This window comes from Balaenoptera musculus, chromosome 2, assembly GCF_009873245.2.
Source record: "Balaenoptera musculus isolate JJ_BM4_2016_0621 chromosome 2, mBalMus1.pri.v3, whole genome shotgun sequence".
Lineage (NCBI taxonomy): Eukaryota > Metazoa > Chordata > Mammalia > Artiodactyla > Balaenopteridae > Balaenoptera > Balaenoptera musculus.
In genome coordinates this window covers 5,468,143-5,480,459 of record NC_045786.1, presented here as the reverse complement: position 1 = coordinate 5,480,459, position 12,317 = coordinate 5,468,143, and the positions used below count along the sequence as shown (strand labels likewise).

The 12,317-nt window shown below is 38.4% G+C and overlaps 1 protein-coding gene across 2 annotated transcripts in view; it reads right to left on the bottom strand.

The window, feature by feature from the left end:
* The window catches only part of CUBN (cubilin), a 274,317-nt gene that overhangs the window by 45,918 nt on the left and 216,082 nt on the right, over positions 1-12,317 (bottom strand). The window contains exons 58-59 of one of the 2 annotated variants that reach the window (XM_036842057.1): positions 2,614-2,814; positions 73-202 (exon numbers count right to left, since the gene is read on the bottom strand). The exons of the other annotated variant lie outside the window; for it this stretch is intronic. Of the exons in view, the coding sequence (XP_036697952.1) occupies positions 73-202; positions 2,614-2,814 (331 nt within the window). The remainder of the gene's footprint in view (positions 1-72; positions 203-2,613; positions 2,815-12,317) is intronic. 2 annotated transcript variants of the gene reach the window in all.

The window sequence follows — 12,317 nt, the reverse complement described above, 5'->3', positions numbered from 1 at the left end:
CATTAAATGAACATCTTTTCTGTAAACAGAGCTGGGAGGATTTTCTTAAGTAGGTAAATGGGTCTTACGTACTTGAGCTGGATTACTCTGTCGTCCCTGATGGTGATGGTGTACAAACAGTGCATGTTGTTAGGGTACGCAGAGTAGGAATAGAAAGGGCTCTTGATGACCCCGGTGGAGAGGTTGAACACACCACCACAGGCTGCAACAGAAGGCGGGGAACAGGCAGAGAATGGTTATGACTCATGGCAGAGGAAAGTCATTTCCAGACATTCTTTACTATGTATGGTACCTTTTTCCCCAAGAGAGATGATAATTATTTGCCTTAAAGCAATGTAAATCTCTCTCTATTGTGCTTACAAATAATTCAGATTTTTCCACCGAGGTAGAGGGAAAAGACAGTAAGGAGTAGAAGCAGGGAAGAATGTTTCAAGGCACCTCTTGGAATGGAATAAGTCTGAGCCAAAATAATGGCCAGAGTGAAAATAATGAGAAAGAACATTTCACATGCTGGAATATAATTGTCCTTTCTCTATAATGCAGTGACAGATTCAGAGGGATAACAGTGATTGCTGGAAGTTTAGAAAAGGTGTGCAGAATCCAAGGCACATTGTGGGCTTATGAACCCAGGAACGACTGTGATCTAAAAATCTTAAATAATATGGATTGGAGTCTCCTATGTCCATGATAGGCTACTATAAGGTGAAATTTTAGAAATCACTTTTGAAATAACGGAGTTTAGTTCCCTCTGTGGGCTCAAATGCATAGCTCTTGGGTCCCGTGTATTTCTATTTGGTCGTGAGACTGGTAAGGACCATACTTGACCAAGTTTTATTACCAATCCTCAACAAGCATGAGGAAGGTAGGCCCACCCCGAGTCCAGCAATCAACAGCCCACAGCCCTTAGTTACTACGACTAGTCAATAAAACAACAGCCATAAAAATAGAATGAAATCCCATTATACAAAATATAGAATTTTTTTTTTTTGGCTTGGCTTTGCATATAAGGAGGATTACTTTGTGCCGTGCAATGATGGAAAGTGCCCTATTCTCACAGCAGTGAGAAAGTTTTATATTTATTTTACTTTATGATTCTAAAATTATAGTAAGGTTAGTATATTTTGATGATATTTTTATGGTTTATATACTATCAATGGATATATTCCATTTACATCTCTTAGAAATGATAACCAAATAGTGGCTGCCATTTAAGGTAATTTTTTATTTGTCTGTTTGTTTATTTTGTCTCAATTGAGCCCACATTGCAGGGAAAGCTATTCTCTCTATGCCCGTAAGTATTCATGTGCTCAGGCCCCTGGGTACATCTGCAGTGAATTAAATGTTAGATTTGTGTAGCCATTATTCTGTTTCATCTTGTTCACAATAATGTGGTCTCTGAAAGCTTGTCAATGCCTAAAATAACTCCCAAATTTGTACATTGTCAAGAGTTGAAATTTCAATATCAACAACCCTCTTTAAAAGAGACTCTCATAGTAGATAATGTGGACCCTTGTATACAGTGTTTTAGGAAAATGAGGGATTAAAGAGTAAAAGAATATAAAGTGGGGAGGAAGCTCTCCACAACACTAGTTGTACCAAAAGAATAAAACAAGTCACCCCTTCTCTTTATCCAACAGACAACTGGGGGAAGGAATGTTCTGTTTGTGCTAACAGAACCCCTGGGCCACACAAAATCATGCATTACAAACAGGGCCAGGCCTCAGTGGCAGCTAATGTGCACAAACCGCGAAGGCCTGTTTCATGAGTAAATAAACATTTTCAGGCTCTTCTGTGGATGGGAACAACAATTTATTTGAAAGAAAACAATTTGACTTTCTACATTTTGCAATGGGTTTTGTCAAGTAAAGATCAAACAAACATTTTGCAAGATCTTCTTTTGCCCATGTTACTGAAGTTGGGATGATGTGAAAAAAAATGCTGTCAGCAAACAAGCCAAGGTTATTGCAGGAGAGGAAAAGACCATTCAAAATAGGGAAATAGAATCTTATGATTTTCAAACAAACATGGATCAAACTGTCCACAAAAAATGAAAAGATCTCGGTAGCTACAAAGGTCTTTGTCCATTCAGTGGCTTGTCTTCTCACCCTGATTTTGATACAGAGAAGCTGCAAATTATCATGTAGTTGAATACATCCATCTTTTCTTTTACGACTTGTGCTTTTTGCATATTGCTAAAAAATTCTTTCCTACCAGAAGATCATAAAGATATTCTCTTACATTTTTTCTAAATGTATAAAGGATTGTTTTTCAACAGAGTGACTTGGGAAAATGAAATAGGCAACTGGACAGTCCAGGCCCAAAAGTCACTTTATGCAATGTACAAACAACTGAAGGTAGCAGTTCGTTCTAACTTAAATTATCAAAAATAAATCTCAGTCTTCCATCTGATTCTCAAAGAGTAGTTCTGGCAAAGTTCATGAAAAAGGGCCTCCCATTTTTTTTTTTTTTAAAGACCATGCACCTAATTAATAATTTTCTCCCTTAAGGTCTCTGAGTCTTCAACTTGGTGATGTGTGAATACAATTAAATCTCCTTATGGAAACTGCTCGAGAAAAAAAGAAAATTCCAAACTACATCATTATGGCTACTCACGGGTTATCCTATAGGAAAACTTGAATCCCAAGTCCGTGGTGTGTGCATTTGAGTAGAAGTTAAGCAGCACTGGACCAGAGATGGTGACAGGGGACAGGCTCTCATCCCCACACAGCGTCGCCAAAGGCGTGGAAGATAAGCTGTAACCCCTGACGATGTGCACGCCGTCGTTGACACAGCTTCCCGTTACAGTGGAGCGAGCTGAACAGGGCATGGAACAACCAGAAGCGACATAAGTAATAATCAGAAGCAACATAAACGATCACACAAAAATGTGAGGACGATTCACGCCATTTACCCAGAAATTAAAATGAGACTCAACAGCCATTTTAGTAAGTCGCCATTTAACTTGGTTTCCTGATGAACGACCCTCACCCTAGTTACAAAACAAGCACAGGGGTGAGGAAACAGGGAGAACTTCACAACAGTTGAGTCCTACTTCGAAACAATCCAGAATTTTCTTCCCTATAAAATGACTCCTTTAATTCAGTGATTATAAACTGGGGACAATCTTGCCTCCCCGGGACATTTGGCAGTACCTGAAGACATGTTTTTGCTGTCATGCTGGGGTGTGCCACTGACACGGAGTGGGGAGAGGCCAGGGACGCTGCTAAACGTGCTGTAACGCTCAGGGCTGCCCCAGGCCCCCTGTCCCCCACCACAACAGGAATGACCCAGCCCAAGACGCCAAAGCGCTGCTAGTGAGAAACTTGCATTTAACGGTGACGCTTATACGCAGATAAAGGACTCCTACCACGCAGACGTCATTAGAATCTCCTTAATGTCAACTAAACAAATGTTCACACAAACAATATTAGCTTAAGAGTTTAGTGATTGTAAAATATATATCATTGTTTTGTTTTCGAATTATAAAACAGATATATACTCCAACCTACTCTAAAGAGAAATACAAAACAGAATAAACAAAAAATTTTAAAAACTTTTTTTTTTTGGTGATGGGATGTTTTTTATTTGCATATTTTGGGCGGGGGCTTTTGTTTTTTGGGTTTTTTTTTTGATTTACAATATTGTGTTAGTTTCAGGTGTACAGCAAAGTGATTCATATATCTATTCTTTTTCAGATTCTTTTCCCATATAGGTTATTACAGAATACTGAGCAGAGTTTCCTGTGCTATACAGTAGGTCTTTGTTGGTTATCTATTTTAAATACAGTTAAAAAGACTTTTATTACTACAATGTATCCAGTCATTTTTATGGGTGAATTATATAGTTAAAAAATTAATTGGAGACTTCCCTGGTGGCGCAGTGGTTAAGAATCCGCCTGCCAATGCAGGAGACACAGGTTCGATCCCTGGTCTGGGAAGATCCCACATGAGCCGAGCAACTAAGCCCGTGCGCCACAACTACTGAGCCTGCGTTCTAGAGCCCACAAGCCACAACTACTGAAGCCTGCGTGCGCTAGGGCCCGCGTGCTGCAGCTACTGAGCCCACGCGCCTACAGCCCGTGCTCCGCAACAAGAGAAGCGACCGCAATGAGAAGCCTGCTCACTGCAACGAAGAGTAGCCCCCGCTCACTGCAACTAGAGAAAGCCCGTGTGCAGCAGTGAAGACCCAATGCAGCCAAAACAAAACAAACAAACAACAAAACATTAATTGGGATCATCCTGCACATGATCTTTTGTAACCTAATTTTTATTAACATGAAATAACATAACATCATGCATTTAATGTGATTAAATATCTTTTAAAACACTGAACTTAATGCATCTATCAAATTCTAATATATAGATGTGCCATACTATGTTCAATTCGTCCCCCACAGCTTAATAATTCTATCTTTTCTAGCTTTTGTGATTAAAAATACTGTTGAAACAAACATTTTTATATATAAATATTTGCAGAAGTTTCTCATTATTTCATTAGAATAAATTTTTAGAAGTTGAGTTACTGGTACTAAGGTAAAATTCTTTTTCAGATTTATCAAACAGTCCTTTGGAAAAGTGTTACCAATTCACTGTTCCACAGAACTTTAGGTGTCTGACATTTCCCCCATTTCTACGTTTTCATCCCCACGGAGAGAAACCTTGTACCCATTCACAGTCACGCCCCATCCTCCCCCTCTCCTGTTCTCCCAATCCTAGGCAACCACTAAGTTACTTTCAGTCTTTGTGGATTTGTCTGCTCTGGACATCTCACGTAAACAGAATCATATATATACAATATATAATATTCAGCCCTTTGTGACTCGCTGCTTCTACTTAACATAATGTTTTTGAGGGTCATCCATGTTCTAGCATGTGTCAGTACTTCATTCTTTCCAAGCTCAATAGTATTCCATTGTATGGATAGACCACATTTTTGTTTATCCATTTTGTAGGTGATGGACATTTGTTTTGTTTCTACCTTTTGGCTATTATAAATAACACTGCTATAGATATTCACATACAAGGTTTTGTGTGGATACGTGTTTTCAATCTCTTGGGTAAATAAGTAGGAGTAGAATTGCAGACTCATATAGCAACCCTATGTTTAATGTTTTGAGGACCTATCAGCCTGTTTTCCAAAGAGGCTGCACCATTCTGCCACCACAACAGCAATTAGAACCAGCATGCGGGTTCTAATTTCCCACATCCTCACCAACACTTGTTATTGTCTAACTTAGCCATGCTATTGAGTATGAAATGGTAGTACACTGTGGTTTTGATTTGCATGTCTCTATGACTAACGATGCTGAGCATCTTTTCATGTGCTTATTGGCCATTTGTATATCTTGGAAGAAATATCTGTTCAGATCCTTTGCCATTTTTAAAATATTTAGTTAGGCCACACTGTGTGGCTTGCTCAGTCTTAGTTCCCCAACAAGGGACTGAACCCAGACCCTCGGCAGTGAAAGCGAGGAGTCCTAACCACTGGACCACCAGGGAATTCCCTCCTTTGCCATTTTTAAACTGGGCTACATGTTTCTTAATGTTGAGTTCTAAGAGTTCTTTTCTTTCTAGATACTAGAATGGTCGTAAGTTTTTATTTCTCTTGGGTAAATACCTGGGAGTAGAATTGCTGGGTCATAAATAATGTATGTATTTAATTCTATAAGAAACTGCCAGTCAAATTCTTCCAAGTGGCTATATCAGTACCTATTCTCATGAGGAATGTATGAAACTTCCAGTTGCTCTGCATGCTTGCCAACATTTGATATTGTCAGTCTTTTTCATTTTAGCCATTCTGTTGTGTGTGAAATGGTACCTCATTGTGATATTTAATTTACATTGTTCTGATGGCTAATGATGTAGCATATTTTTCATGTTCTCATTGACAAAAACAACAGAAAACACTTTTATCTCATCTAGATGATAACTTGCACATGTACCTAACACCTCCACACACACACACACACACACACACACGCACACACTTTACCTACTTAAAATTCCCCATTGGAACTGCCCAAAACTACGTTACAATCTCTTATACAAGCACATACTATGACGTAATGGACTTTAAAATCAGACTGCCTGTTTGCTGTTAGAACATTCTTATAAATTGAAGAAACTATGGTATACATTTACTTTATAATTTCAAGTCCCCTGGCCATAGATCTTGGTTCAAGGGTGGGCATGTGACCTAGGCCAATCCATTTAGAGTAAATTTCAGGTAAACTGTTTGGAATCTGGAATAGACAGTAGTGTGCTGGTAAATAGAACAACTAGCTCTCCAAGGGAAAGAGGAACACCCTCATTTGTAGCATTTGCTAATTTCTGTGGTAGAAATACTCCCACTATAGCCAATGTCAAGTTACCAATGAGAGGTCATTAAATGCAGAATTTGGACCAGAGGAGCATGACTGACTCTTGCAAGATGGTACAAGCCAACTCCAGCATGCCACTGGATAGACATCCTCTCTCTTCCTAGACATGCATGAGGGGTATGCAAGCCCCACTGTGAGGGCAGCTACCCTACAGCCAAGACAGAAGCCAGCTTTAGGGTGAGACTCACACTGGAGTAGCACAGAGTGAGAACAGAAAAAGTAGAACGTTTGATGACAAAATGAAAATGTTAGATTAAGCGGATATGAGGGACCACCAACTTTGAGGCTGTCTAGAAGGAAAGCCAATAAATTGCCCTTTTATGTTTAAACCAGGTTGAATTAAGTTTCCTGTTAATTGTGCCATAAAAATTCCTAATTGATATAGTAAGGATTATCCTAATCATAATCATGGTGCAATTATTCTTTATGGAACCCCACCGTCCTGAGCACTGTTGATAGATTGACTGATTACTCCAAGGTAGGATCTCAGACCCCATCTAGGCCAATCAGATGTGTTCAAACTGTAACTGAGTAAGAAGGAGTCAACAGTGGGAGCCAAATATGTTTAACTTGGAAAACAGCAGCAGCAGTCTCCTGACTGCGGTAGGAAGCCAGGTTGTAACAAGAGGAAATGAAGCTGTCGTGCAGAAAGAGGGGGAAAGACAGAACATTTTGAAGGATTTGTGTTCTGGAAGCCTATTAGTCCCCTTCTTATTTTTAAACCTTTCTTTGACGAGATGAGATAACCCAGTATCCTTTCTATAAACTCTACATCCAAGCAAACTTGAAGATAATCTACTGCTTTTAACTGAAAGAATCTTGATGTATGCATTTTTAATATATTTGTACATTAAAAGCCCCCTCCTCTTTTAATTGTATTATCTTAAAGAAAATTGATATTTTTTATCAGAAAATATCTATGCAATTTAAATTTTAAGTCGTTTTAGGAACACATTTGGCATTTTAGTTATGTTTTTATACAACCTGAAGAAATTTTGAGGTATCAATTCAAGATATGTTTATTAAAGTAAGCCCAAAGGATTCCTTTATTTTGAAAATCCTGGAATAGAAATGCTTCTAATTGGGAATAAATCTACAAGTTAAAAATGTTAAAGACTTAACTTTAATGACCTTACCGTGTAATAAGAAACAATATGATGTTGGAAAAGCAGGACAAAAAAGAAATACATTAAACTCAGATTCACAGTTTGAATACTGCCAAATTGTGTACCTTAATTATAGCCTTAGAATTTTTCTTGTTCCAAGAGCTCCACTGGAATTTAAAACATTCAGAGGAGGTGAATGTGAGAATCAAAAAATAGTATGAATTAGCTATAAAAATATCTTTAGCCAGCAACAATACATTAAGTTGTAAAAGCAAAATCACAGAATGATAGGAAATATTGCTGATGCTAGATTAAAATCTCAGTTCTACTTTGGTCGAATGACCTGCTATGCAGATATCCTTTACGCACTAAAGAGTTAGTTTTTTAACTCTTTGATGATATAGACTATCACAGTGGTGGCTATCTTAGAAAATTATGGAAAGGCTGTGAAATGTAACGTAAAGTATGTCATATACTTGCTTATGTTTCAAAAAAATTAAAGGAACTAGTTTAATTACAGAAAAATCATTCGTGAAATAGCCGTTGTATATCTATACTGAGACATAGCCAAAATGCACTAGTTGTTTATAAAAGGTCTGTATTCAACAATAAGGAGAAGTAGAGGAAGCTGAGAGGGTATTTTAATTTTTTTGTAGATGGCAATATATTATCAGATAACTAAGCAAACCGTTCAAGACAATCTGCTCATTTTTAAAGCCTGACTCAATAAATTGTGAAAGTTGTGATATTTGGCAAATTGCTTAATGATTAAAACATTCTCGTGTCATTTCCAGTAGTAATTTCTTTAAGGTGGGATGCTCTTCCAAATGTTATCCATAAGAAATCAAACATTACATAATATCAGAATTTGTGAAGTTACCTAAAGTCTAAGAACATATCAAGGATTAGCATAAACAAGGTAATACACAAGAAGATGAGATATAAATATGTCAGCAGGCATCAAGTAATTCACACACATACATCTTTTTCTCAAGCTGTACATATCACCTCACTGCATTAGATCAAAGATATCAGTCTGATTCTTCAGTGAGAAGACACTTGGTGACAAAACCACAGGCATAAGAAAACAATGATAGTAAACACTTTTCCATAATCATAGGGGAACCAATTGTGATATCTTATATTACAATCAAAATATACACAAAATTCTTAAGTAGAATATAATTAAATGTAACTAGGATGATTGTCTTCTAGGGAGAGAAAAGAACTTAGTCAAGGTTTAAAAAAAGTTCTTCAAGAAGCAAGATGTATATCATAGTTGAGTTTATGGCCAGGAGGTAGCATTCAATCAGACACATGAGAACTCGTCAGGAAGAGCGGAACCCTGAAATTGAATGATACTTTCTCCACGGACGTCATGGGACAAGCGGCTACAGTCATTCTTAATCCTATCTTCAGTAAATGATTTGATGAATATTTACTATTGAAATCTCAGAGGTGTAAAATAATCCTCCATGATTTGTTTTTATGACTATTTTCCATCCTTCTGAAAAACTGTAAGACACATTATTTTAAATGGGTAAGGTTCTAGCCAACATAGTGAAAAATAATTTTTATCACATTATTCACACATCTTCATTACAGAGAGCAATGTTCGATTCTGGGTTTCATCATGATTCCAAGAACTTGGAGAGAATTGAAAGGGAAGCCAAGCATGAGCAATTCAGCAAATAATGTAAACCTGTGGAATTTAGATTCCGACTGCACTTTTCCTTCAGAGTCATAGACAGAGAGGCAAAGATGCCAGAGGACTAGAAATAGTGGGAAATCCTTTTGGTTGAAATATTTTCATATTGCAGATACGATAAAGTCCTTTCAGTAAAACAGCAAAGGGTTCTAGGGAGAGGGATGTGAATTGGGGGGCAGCTCTCAGTAGCTTGGAGACTGGACTCCCCAGTAGAGGACGATTCCCTGGGAGGGAGAAGCAGGTGCTCGTACAGAGCTAAGCTCCACAGTGTGAAAGCCAAGGTCTTGTATTATAACACAGGCAAGCAAGGAATCTCACACAACTAAATCGACTCCTCTGGGGCTTGGCCAATTTGAATAAAATATCAATAAGAACTATTTCAAAAGAACCATTGTCCAGTGCTTTCTAAAATAATGGATTGCAAAATGGGCCTACGTTCTGATTTCTTGAGAAACAATTGAGGAAGCAAAGAAAAGAAATGGTAAGTAGCTGCATAATGCCACTTAAAAAAAAAAAAAACTTAGATTAAATGGAGAGGAAACGTGAACTAAGACCCACAAAACTCAGCTAACATGTTTCTTGGTGGGAAAAAGGGCAAAAGGAAAAAAATCTATAACTAAATTTTCTTCCTTTTTTCTTTTTAGCTTTATATTAGGCGTACCCTGTAAACCAGGACTTCTAAGTTAACGAAGGAGAATTCAGGCAAATATTATGTAGGACTTGCCATGCGACTGCTCTGGAAATCTAGCCCTATTCCTCTCGGGGCCTTTGAGGCCATCTCTAGAGGACAGTAAACAAAATGTATTTGCATTGGTTCTCGCCCATTTTCTGTGCCAAGGGACTACTCTCTATCCAGTTCTTATCAAGAGATACTCTGGATCTGAGAAAAACTGAGTTTAGAATTTGCCTAGATGTAGGATTTTTTAGTTAAGAGCTCTAAACCCCTCATTATCACCAGGGGGAATCAATGTTATTACCCAAATTTTTTTTAATAAACTTATTTTATTTATTTATTTATTTTTGGCTGTATTGGGTCTTCGTTGCTGGACGTGGGCTTTCTCTAGTTGTAGTGAGCGGGGGCTACTCTTCGTTGTGGTGCACAGGCTTCTCATTGTGGTGGCTTCTCTTGTTGCGGAGCACGGGCTCTAGGCGCGCGGGCTTCAGTAGTTGTGGCTCACGGGCTCAGTAGTTGTGGCTCGTGGGCTCTAGAGCACAGGCTCAGTAGTTGTGGTGCACAGGCTTAGTTGTTCCGCGGCATGTGGGATCTTCCCGGACCAGGGCTCGAACCCGTGTCACCTGCATTGGCAGGCGGATTCTTAACCCCTGTGCCACCAGGGAAGCCCCATTACCCAATTTTAATGATAGAAAAATCAAGGCACAGAAGGCACTGGCTTGTCTTAGGTTACCTCATCTGTTAAGTGTTTTCTTTATCTATAAAGTAAAAAAAAAAAAAAGACCTATAATCCTCCCAGTAACTTGGAGGCATCTACTTGGCCACATGAATAATGAAAACAGAAAAATATACTTTTAGATTGTTCAATATTTGGGAAAATAAAATGCGTATTTATATGATGACATCTGATTCCAAAATAAGTACATTGGAAACATTGATGGTTTCTCCCTCATGCTTTCTCGTTATATTTTGTCTATTTTTGCCATTTTGTTTTTGACCAAAGTAACGTTTTGAATTTGTCAAATCTCTATTTTATTTCACAACTTTGGAAGACGCTGTTAAGAATACCAAGAGCCATTTTAGTCTTGAGGTAACTTAAAAAAGTCTTGTAAACGCTCAAATGGAATTTTCTTCTATGACTTTTGATTCCCCTGAAATTTTTATAGTTCAGTAGGGATTATATAGGAAACATACGTCTGTAGTTCATAGAATGACTAGCATTGGAAATGTAATAATAAGGAGAAAGAGAAACTTAGGCCAACATAAAATACCATAACATAATTTCAGAGCAACTTATTTAGTGGAAAGTAGGTCACTGAACCTTTGTAACCTCCCTGCAGGAACAGCACCGGTGTGTAGGTCAATAACCAATAAACTAGCCTGAATAGTAAAACCTTTCCTAACCGGTTGTCAGTGTTTGGTAAACACAGTGTATGGACAAGTGTGTTTCCCTCTAGTGTTCTGTAGCCTGGAACAGTCCATCTTCTTCTTGATCAATCCACCTTTTGTGCCACTGGCCCACCACAAAAAGCAGATCCAGAACTTTCATCTCCACCCAGGTCAACGCAGGGTCTGCTGGCCGCTTGGGCTCAGAAATACTTAGTCATTTGGACAGAATCTCTCAGAAACAGGTCTATGGCCTATGGCAGCTAGGAAGACCAATGCTCCTGCAGACAGGCTGTGATTTTTCTTGAGAGCAACTCTCACTCAGTTTTATCACAATACACGGCACAGGAATTCCTCAGGCTCACTTAAGGGGTGGGAGGTGGTTTTTACTGTAGCTAGTGGATCTCTAACTTGCTGATGGTATTCCATGAACGTCAGCACTGATATGATTAGTGATAAGAATCTAACCACAAAATAAATCTGATTAATGTTGCCCTTTTTAGGAGTCATCGTGATTCATTTAATCTAAGCCAGAAATTACTCACTTAGCAGTCTGAAAACACTGAGTACATGTAGCACTGGAAATGTCACAAGATATTATCATAAGGATATTATCTTATAAAAAGATCAGTCTCTTCAACTGGGTGAGAACGAGCAAATCCATTAGTAAAAAGAAATCACTTAATCTGGCAAAACCAAATATCTGTTCGCAGCTGACTTGTGTTAAAGGGCGTGTCTGGAGATCCACACTGGTGGCAGCAAAAATAACAAAACAATGGTTCACAAGGTATGTTTCTATGGGCATGATCTGACTTTCACAACTACTATTTTATATCAATATTTTGGTAAAAATTATAGTGATTACCAGAAAGATTAAGTAATTTGTACAAAGCCATGTGACTAGTAAGTGGCCAATCTGGCATTGAGACCCGTCCTAAAATACCGCGCCTGCCCTACCCCACCCCAGGTCAGGTAGTCTAGCGTATGCTCGCCCCTTTACCCCATCTGTCAACTAAACTCAGGGAGCTACTGTGCGGTGTCAGTATAGGTTCCCTTCTAATAATA